The sequence below is a fragment of the Eretmochelys imbricata genome, chromosome 1, assembly GCF_965152235.1.
Source record: "Eretmochelys imbricata isolate rEreImb1 chromosome 1, rEreImb1.hap1, whole genome shotgun sequence".
Classification (NCBI taxonomy): Eukaryota; Metazoa; Chordata; order Testudines; family Cheloniidae; genus Eretmochelys; species Eretmochelys imbricata.
The window spans coordinates 191,872,306-191,882,811 of NC_135572.1; the positions used below are offsets into that span (position 1 = coordinate 191,872,306).

General features: G+C 37.1%; 1 protein-coding gene across 1 annotated transcript in view; it reads right to left on the reverse strand.

Moving 5' to 3' along the window:
- EPHA3 (EPH receptor A3) overlaps positions 1-9,787 on the reverse strand; it is a 297,851-nt gene extending 288,064 nt beyond the window's left edge. The window contains exon 1 of the mRNA XM_077807293.1: positions 9,700-9,787. Within this exon, the coding sequence (XP_077663419.1) occupies positions 9,700-9,787 (88 nt within the window). The remainder of the gene's footprint in view (positions 1-9,699) is intronic.
- Between the last annotated feature and the right edge of the window lie 719 nt (positions 9,788-10,506).

A 10,506-nucleotide genomic window follows, 5' to 3' on the forward strand; every position in this document is an offset into this window, starting at 1 on the left:
CTGATAAAGCTGGGATCTACAAAGGGCCCCATCCTTAGAGACGCTGAGCATCTCCAAGATGCTGTGTGCCTTCTACTGACTTCAATAGAGATTGAGGACACACAGCATAGCATCTCATAGGATGGGGCCCTTTGCATTAGATCACAATACTCTACCCATATCTGTTAAATATGTCAGCAATTCAAGAAACAGCACAATAGCCTCAGCCTCTAGAACTCTTGACAGCAGCAGATGCCATAGAAAGCAGAGATTTCATCAGGAGTAGCATTCACACCTAGAATGGTTCCCCAGATCATGGAAACTTTCCTTATTACTGCACTGCGAACACACTGAAGACCCTGATCCTAAGAGTCTTCAATGTGTACAACTCCCAGTGAAGTCAGTGGGAGTTTTAGGTAATCGGTCACTCTTTGATGTCAGAGTCTGTTGAGACAAGGACCAGAACCCAAATAACCAAATGTTTGTCAGCTAATAGGGCAAGTGACTGTTGAATCACACTGGCATTATTACAGATTTTAGAAGAAGTTGCTTTTCAAATTTTGCTTAGGCAAGAAAAAACCCTTACCATTTCTTTAAAAGCTCAGAAATTAGTAAGATCTATCTATGTATTAAACTATGTTCAGAGGGCCATCCAGACAAGTGCATCTCCCATAATTTCATTAATCTCTTCTTCTCTTACAGATTGTTATGAAGGATAAACTTTTATGAACCAAACCTTTCAACTTGCACTGACATGTTTGAGCTCTTACCCAGTTACCCATATGTATAGAATATATCCATAGGGCAAATGGTTAAATGTTTTGGTGTGAATTGGGAGAACAACATGCTCATAGCATCAGAAAGCTCCAGAAGTGTCATGTTGAGGAAACCAAGATGTTAAAACCAGTTCTATTTTCCAATACACTGATGTCACCAATATGCTATTCTCATTGTTTGCTAGGTTCACTGAATTTATGGAGGTAATTAATGCAGAACATGTGTGCTGTGCTATCCACATGAAAAATGGAACTGCCCCGACTTAATTTGATGCCGTTCCAAGCCAAACCTTGCTAACATTCTCTTGCTCCTTCCACATGTGAGAAATATAAATATTTATAGCAAAGAAAAGGTAAATGCTAATGTGGCTGTTGAATTCTCACCCGCCGACCCATCACAATTTCTCACAGACCTTAACCTTCTGCTTTGTCACCTCCGACCATTAGCCTCCCCCACACACCATAAGCTCCCAGTATTTCTTCTTCGAGCAGCCCCTCCCTTCTCCAACTGAGCACATTCTTTGTGCATAAACCCCACTCTCTGCCAATCCTCTCTCCACTCTTGAGTGCTAGGCTGGTACTGTTGAGTGTACTGCTGATAGAGTGCACTGTTTGAGTAGCGTACTCCGCCATGGCCTCCTCTGGGAAACCAGGGACCAAAGGTTCTCCCTTCTGATTAGAAGTGTGTGGGTGAAAGGGAACGGGTAGGAGGTAAAAATCAAAATTTCCCACCCAAGATAAAAGAGGAAAGAGAATATGCCTTACCTTGCTTACCTGATCATGGTAGGGAGGTAAAGAATAAATAGGGATGGGAGAAATTATGGGGAAAAAGGAAGCAGCAAAGACAGGGATGGTGAAGAGGAGCAACTGAGGTGTGATGGAGAAGAAGAGGAGACTGAGGAGGTTTAGGTTCTCTAGATCAAGTTCTGACCTCAGAGTGAATGCCTTTTTTCCACAGTCTCTCTACCTTTTACTTCCCCTGGGTACTTCATCCCTCACCCTCACTGGGACAAACACTCACTTCCTTTCACCTATTCTTTAACTGGGCTCGAGTAATGTTTGCGGGATTGGATCCTTACACTCCGAGACCTTATTTACCCCAAAACTTTGTAGCTGTAAGTTCTCCAGTAGTGCCCCTTGATGGATGATGGCATCTGTGGCAACTACAGCATACACATGGATTGCATGTTTTTACCATCCTGTTATTTAAGTGTTAAATAGGGTGGTAAAAATGCCTGAACCCCATCTACACTGCAGCTTCCACATACACTGGCACCTGTGGAGCTGTACTGCTGAAGAATCACAGCCATGAAGCTTGCTAATGTAAACAAAGCCTGAACATTTTTAGGAACCGGGAGACTGTCTTTATTTATGCCTTAATTCAGGATTGAGCGACACTGTGAGCACTGAATTAAGAATTATAATAATGCAGCTAATGAGAGACGGCTGTAGGGGTTATGTATTTATTGGGTTTCAGCTGAGAACTTCCGCCACAAAAATAACTTCACTCCTTGTTATTTACTACTGGGCAAAGTCTGTGGGAAGCCTAAAAGTTGGGCGGTGAAGGAGATTTTGTGGTTTTAAAATTTCCAGTTCAGATAGTTATTCTCTTCCTTAGACATTTGCTATAAAACATTCTCTTTCCTGAAGTGAATAAATTCAAAACAAACTTTTCAATTAAGTACTTAAAAATCAGGGAGGCATTAGAGACCAGCTTTCTAGCAGTCTTTTCATTAATATTTTAACATGCGGACTTAGGTAACCTTTTTGTCCTCGCCATCAAGAGGTGGATATAAATATGGTGTGGGAAACAGGCTGGACAAAAAAAATAAATGCTTTCACTGTTCCCATAACATATTACATTCAACTGCCCTGACTGAACCTTATTCCGTAACATTCATCCCATTGTTTTCTTAATTGCTAGTAAGTTTCTACTACTGTTCGTTTTGTCTGCTATTATTCTTTCATCAATATTTTTCCAGCAGATTAATAGGATTTTCCCTCCATACTTTGCCTGAAACAGCAGGATACAGTAATTCAAGAAAAAAGGGAGGCTGGCAGTGAAGTTTCTACTTACAGTTTGTCTCATTTAATAACATCTCTGCAAGTTTAAGACTTTATTTGGTGTGGTTTCATTCATTCCAGCTGACAGTCTCTCAGGCTGGGGCTTAATTCTTTTGTCTCTCTCCCAACATTTTCTTTGAGACAGGATTATCTTTATTTCTAGTTCTTTATTTCTTTTAGTCACACCATTTATTACTGAGTTTCACAAGCAATCTGAAATCTTTGGGTCCTAGTTCTGATTTCACATTGGTTTCACACTGGTAAAAGAATTCCTTGAGCTGGGATTTTCAAGAACTCCGAACAGAGTTAGGTGCACAAGTTTCCTTGAAAGCTCATATGTCTTAGGTGCTTTTGAAAATCGTGTCCCATGAATTTCAATGAAGCAGCTCCTGAATTATACCAGCGCAAGATCAGATTGTGCCCTTTGAATCTGTCTTAAAAGTAGATTTATAAAGCAGTTTATAAAGTTTTGTTTATGATTTAGAATATAACTGCAGTTGACAACAATAGCTTTTATTTTTTTAAATGTATTTAATGTTTCTGGAAATAAAAATGGCTGTAACACTTTAATGGATTTTCAGTCAAACTGATAACTTTAAATGTGATTTTGCTGGTAAGTAAAGAAATTATGAAAATGCTGGAAACATTTCTATAGCAATAGATAGGAACTGAACAGGGAAAACTCTTTTTAACATGCATTACCTTACTCAACACCAGCTATCATTAGATCATAACATAAGAGTGCTACTTGCTTAGTGCTATTTACTTTGGACTTTACTATTAAAGATCCCACAAGATTGTAGTTGAGAAATGTGGGTAGCAGAACACCCTTTCCTACATATTTTTGTCTTTATTTTCTCTCTACCATTGCTACCCTTTCCCCCTTGTAAATGCTTTCCAGCAGCCGAGCTTCTTTTCATAACTAACAGAGCTTTGGTAAAAAGTAAAATTGATATTGACTTTCCCAATGGAGAATCCCCACATCAATGCCCAGTGGAGCAACCAAATTCTGTCAGCTGGAATTGTGTCTCACAAGGTGAAGAACCTATTAGATACTTGTTCCTTGCCCGTGAACTTTTCCTAACATGCGTACCGCCTCCTCCTTGCCTGGTTAATTCAGTAGTTTAGGTGCCTATCTGATTTTCTAATAAATGTCACAATTCTGGTTCTGTAGAGCACAACTTTGAACTTTAGGAATTTTGAGGGATGTCACCCCTCCTCCAGAGGATTTCTTAAAGAAATCAAATGGCAGCCTAGGACACCATTATAACTGGATGAATAATAATCTATCGGATGCATAACAGAACTAGATCAGCCTCTGTTTAAAAGTCTGCAGATTGTACTCTCACATTTGGTAACAGCTCTGTAGTGACCCTCACTGGTGATAAAATCCAGATCTCTAAAAACAAAAACGAACACCTGCATCTGTATTTCTAAACCTTTCATCAAATGCGGATTACAAGAACAAGAGTAGTTACATGCTTTCCTGGAAGAAAAGTTGTATATTTTAAAACAAAATCAAAAGCAAGCATACTGACTGCAAATTTGCTGAATTCAGCATTATTCCAAGGATGATAATTTTTTAAACAAATGCCAATATTCCTGTCAAATGTACGTGCAAATAAATTACAGTTATTCATGAAGCATCAAGAACTTGCAAAGATTTTACTGTAAATAACAGCCTAAACTTGATGTGTGTCATACATGTTTAAGATTTTCAGATAGCTGATGATCGAAAGCTTGTAGCTGCGTATGCTTTTTTAATACACTGAAAATTTTAAAACACAATCTTTTACCTCTTTGCTTATTACTTTTATGTTAGCTTTGGGAGGAGGTTAGCCCTGTTGGGAAAAAATGTATATAAATAAATTCTGGGAAGAACCTTACATTTGGATATGGTTTGATTTTTTAAACATTTTAAGTAAATTTTTTGAGAAGCATCTTAATTTTTCCTTTTAACAATATTTTCATTATAATGTGCTAAGTCAGGAAAGATTCAAAAGTGACAAACAGAAAAGGAAACAAATTATTCAAAATATTAAAACCTCTCAGTAAACAGAGGCATACAAAATAACGAATCCACTGAACTTTTCCCCCCTGTAATACTGCATTTTACAAACACCATGGCGTGAATATTAAAGCATGCTCATTACTTGTCTGGTCATATAGCTAAGGATTAAAACACAGCAGCTTTGAATACGATACAGCTGTACAAAAAATAGCCCTTTAAACCTCACCAGTTTAAATCTTCCAAATTCCAACTTTAAAAAGACAATATATTTTTGTTAAAATTTCTACCTTTATAATTACACTTTTGCAATTAAACTCACAAAATTAACAGCCGTTGAACTTTAAGTGCTTCAGGAATTATGCCACGATACATCAAAACTGGTCATGATCTAATAACAGCTGACACAGAGTAAGATAATGCTTGTTAAAAGGAGGAGTTTTCCCCATACAATTCCTTTTCACTGCTGTAGAAAAGTTTCCAGCACTTTCAATATTTCCTAATGTCACTAAAACAAAACATAAAAATGTTCTTGCAAAGTCAGTTGTACATGCCACTGCACATACAACACTGGCATTTTTTAAAAATGTAATAGCTGACATTGCTAACAAACACATTAATATTAATAAGTCTTTGTAAACAGTAAATATTCACACCAATAAAACTATGTAATTTAATTGCTAAGTTATGCAAAGTTCCATTACGGTAATGAATGAGAAAAACATGAAACCTCATACACACTGGAAAGAGGAACTGATTACAAGTTGTTTACTGTTTACCAGAATGGAGACTATTTGTAACTCAGTACTGCAAACAGATTTACAATTTTGGTCCTCTTTTCAGCATCGTTTTCATAAGAAATTAATTTTATGCTAGATTGAGAAGTTACAAGAAGTTTCCTGTCTGCACAGTCAAAATATTATTGAAGCAATTCAGGTTGTCAGTAAAAGCTTAAACAAATTTGCTGATAATCCTGTTAATGACCCAGGTCAAGTGTTAACTGTTGTGGGTTATAAAACAGTGAAATTAAGGTTGCTGGTACCCTCAGGCAAATAGCATAGTTACTGAAAAGGATCAGAAAAAGCTATTAAATTACAGAATTGTATAACTCATTCAATTTCTGGATACTATATAAACTGTTTTGAAAGAAACTGCATCCCTCTAAGTGAAAAAGTGTAATCCTCCAAAAGTAAAAAAACTAGATCAAATTGAAATAATAGTGTCTGTGATTTCTATGCACCTTAAGCGCACAGCACATTCTCACCTTAAGGGTTTTCTGCTTGTGTGTTGAAAATAGATGTCAACCCTAAACTGGGGAATGATCCACTCATTCAGATGTTAATTCTTTCTGACATTTTCCTATTACTCCAAGAATGGTTCACACTTCACTACTGTACATTGATAAAGCCTCTTTCGGGACTACTGAGATAGTTTAAGAGCTAAGAAATGTGTGGTTTAAAAAAAAAAAAGCCCAGTATGTGGCAGATTTCTTAAGAAACAAGTTTAACAAAAATTACCTGTTTCCATAAAAGAACAGGTTTTTTTTAAATAAAACTTTTGGTGATGGTGACAAGTATCATATGTTCCATCTCTCCTGCACAAAACCCCCCAAACTGGATTAAATAACTAAAAATGAAGTAGACCTACATATAACTATTACTACTGCTATTTTTCCTGCTGTTGCAGTGTTTGTATTGGCTGTAATGACCATATATTTTAAGCAACATTTTAGCACTAAAAACGCTTTCACAAAAATCTGCACAATTCTTCCAGATAAAATAAATCTGGTATATTTCTGGTTGTAGCCCACAACTACCTTCAATATGCCTAATGTACAGTAGCAGTTACATGTACTGTAAAGCAATTTTGATTGTGTTTCATCCTTTCTTAAAAGACTCTATGAGAAATTAATTGGTTAATCCACAGTAAGTTTTATACAACTCACATATGTTCTATTTATCTATCCACGTATCAAAACTGGTATACCCAGACACACCCCTTGACCAAATTCTTAGTTAAAATTCTTACAGTTTGTTCATTCTCACAATTGGAAAAAGAAAACTTTTCTAAATAATTACCATAAAATCATATAAACATACATTTCCCCTTAACTTTCTTTTTATTTGGGAGGGTGGGGTGCTGGCCATGGAAATTTAGAGCAAAGGGGTGGGAAAGAAGAAAGGTGATCAGGAGAAGATTATTTCAAGAAAAAAAGAAAAACCTTTTTGAACTTAGATTTTTAAAATGCATGTTGATAATAGATTGTCAAATGTGTGTGTGTGTGACTCATGTTAGCAAATTATAAAAACTCAAATTCTTAAATTCACTGTATCCATCTAAATATATGGTAAACAAATCAAAAATTTATTTCAAGCCTTCCGAAGTTACCACAAATATTAAATTGTTGGAAGTTAGTTTTATTTTTAGAAGAAACACCTAGTTTCCATTATGGGGAAGGAATATAAAAATAATACTCAATCTGGAAGATTAAGCACTGCTGTCCAATTTTGTTGTCGCTTCCGTTGGCTGTGCAGAAAACATTACATCTATTTCATACTGTATCTTGCACAAGATTTGTAAAGTAATGATAAAGAAAAAAAAACTGAAGTCAAACTGGAGGAGTCATAATGTACAACACTGTCTTATTAGAAGCTTCTTTGGACAACTATACCTAGTACACATTTCGTATTGCATAGGAATTTTTTTCCCCACACTTCCCTTAATTTTTTAAATTAAATCTCAAAACCAGCAATTCTCAACAAAAGAAAAATTAGTGATATTTTAGCAAACTTCAGTTCTCAAAATTCTTTTTGCCTTAATTATTATCTTAGTTTACATTATGTGTCTGCCTGCAAGTATCATGGAAGCGGAGCTGCTCTGCTTACTGCCTAACAGAACTACATACTTTGTGAAGAATCTTTTGTAATAAAAACACACACAGAAAGTAACCCCTGCGAACATGCTTGTTTTTATTAGCCAAAATCATTTGCGAAGGGCGACACTATTTATAAAATAGCGTGTTGCTGGAGAAAGGCTTAGCTGTGCACAACACTTTGAAAGTGTGTTCTATTAAATAACCTCTGAAGCATTCTCCATACAAAAAATATTTACACAGACTATATATATTACAGCTGTTCTATACTTTTTATGATAACATTATATAATTGACTCTTCCCAGCAATAAAAAGAGCTGATGTAAGAATTACTTGGATTTGTAAAGTTTTAATCTTTTTTTAATTGTTTTTTCCCCTTTACAGAAAAAAAAAATAGCTTTACACAATAATTGCCTTACCCCAAAAGCAGTTAGGGCGTCACTCAGTTCATCACCATTACTTGGGCACCAAAAATAATTATCTTAATAGCTAATATATTTTCTTCTGTATGCAAATGATATATATCAAGCAGGTGTAGGTTTTGTACAATTGTTCGCTGTTAGAAGTTCTTCATCACCTTTTGACCTCTGGATTTTATAGATAAAAGTTGCTTTGGACACACTGATCCCAGAGGCTGTGTCCAGTGTCTTGTGGCACCACTTCTATTTATCCATGGGGAATGGCTAGCCATGTCTTTTTCAACTTAGATTTTAAATTAGCTTTCAAGACTGACTGTCCAATGGGTATAATTATTTTGCTGAAATTTGTGTATTTTAATCACATTCAATTTCACACATTAACTTAGCAAAAGCTAACAAGAACGATATGCCAATGCCTTGTTTAGGGATTTTTTTTAAAAGGTGACTATTTTGAATTAAAGCCTGAAATTAAATTGTTACAGCAATAAAAGTAGGTTATCTAAAAGGAGCAGTACCACTGGCTGCTTTTTATTACATTAAAAGTTTCTGAAATGAAATAAACCAAGACTCATCATATTACTATCATTATGCATATAAGCAAGGTTTGTGGTTTAGTTATCAGCAAGGAAATAATTCATGTAAAAGGACAGGTGCTGTAAGTTTTTTGTATTTTTTTTTAAAGATGCTGAGAAATTAGGTACATTAGATACAAAGAGAACATTAGGAAATTAAATGACTACTTTATAAATGAGTTATATTCCATGCATTAATTGTGAATAAACAGTAAGATCAATTTGATAATTGTGTAGCTGGGAAGGCATTTAAAAATATAACCTCAAGGGAAGAAAACACAAAATTCTCTATACTTCTCTTTCCTTCCTTTTCTTTCCCAGTCTTTCCTTCCCTCCTTTATCCTTTGGGCTATCCAGCACAGAATATATACTTTTCATACACATCACTATATGCAGACAAGCACACTGGGCATTACTATCATGGTTCCCATTAGCGTTACTTATGCTCATTATAACCTGTACCACGGAGCAGCCCATCACCTTGTGAGATGTAATATACAACTTCCACGTCGTCTGTGAAATCCGGCCACTACAGAAACACACGGATACGCTCTCTCGCTCTTCCATCGAACGACCAAACTCCCTTTACTTGTGTCATGGGTCACGGTCACCACCCAAACATGTCATGCTCCCCCCACCCCCACCGAGCTGCTCACACGAAAGGAGCTACCTTTCTTTTTTAAACTTTGCTATAAGACGACGACTGTGAAGAAAGCAACCTCCCCTTTGTATAAATTAACACACAGCATTGTGTACACTGCTGTCCATTATGCATTGCAATTGAAAGTTATAATTGTTCCAGCTGCCACCATCTGATTTTGCAGGGTTTCTTTTACCACTCATTTGTTCAATCAAAGAAAATCTCAGTCCACCCGCTCAACAAACAGTTATCACGCTGGACCACCTTAAAAAAATGGTGCGGACCCGGTTTTAAACAGGATCCCAACGTTAGGAAAAACGGAAAGTGTAGTCACCGCTGGGATCTCTATCTGTGCCTGGCTTACTTACCTTCGTTGGTAGGATGGAGAATCAGTTCCCCAACGCAGCTGAGCGCAGAGCAGATGAGAAGGAGGAGGATGGAGATGTGACAATCCATGTTGCTGGTGCAGAGGGCAGGGAGAGGAGCATATCTTCATGCAGCATGCCACTGATGTGAGAGCGCTGATTGCAGGAGAAGTTACCATGCTCCGCTTGCAGGCTGATGTCAAGTTTGACACTGGAGATAAGGAGGAGTCTGCTGAGCTGCCTTTCTGCAGGCTGCTTCAGAGGCAGCTCGCTGGGTCCTAGTGCACCCCTTCCACTTAAAAGTACAAAGGTAACACAGATCAAGAAGTGATCAAGTGGTCATAGTACGGGCGGGGGGAGGGGGGGAGGAGAGGAGGGAGGTGCAAAACTGGGAACCAAACTATAAGAAAAAAATCTCAAAAGTTATGAAAAAATGCAGCACCGGCTTCAATGTAGGTTGCTTTGTTTTAATGCTGTTTGCAACATCCTTCTCTGAAGAGATGGGAAAACATCTCACAAATGGGATGAGTGAGAAAGAGCAAACAGAGTGCAAAATAAAAGTTGCCTCGGGCTCCAAGCCCTAGGATAATGAACGGAAAGGCAAACTTCATCTGCAGGAGAAAATCAATCATACCTGTAATTTACAAAGGCTCATAGGAGCAGAGATGTTAGTCACCCTCCTTCAAAAATAATTGTTAAAGGTGGGTCAAAACTGCCTCCCACCCCAAACCATAATACTACTTAGATCCCTAAGCACACCTGAGAAAAACCCTTGTCCCAGTCACACTTGCCTCTGCTTTTTAAAAGAAC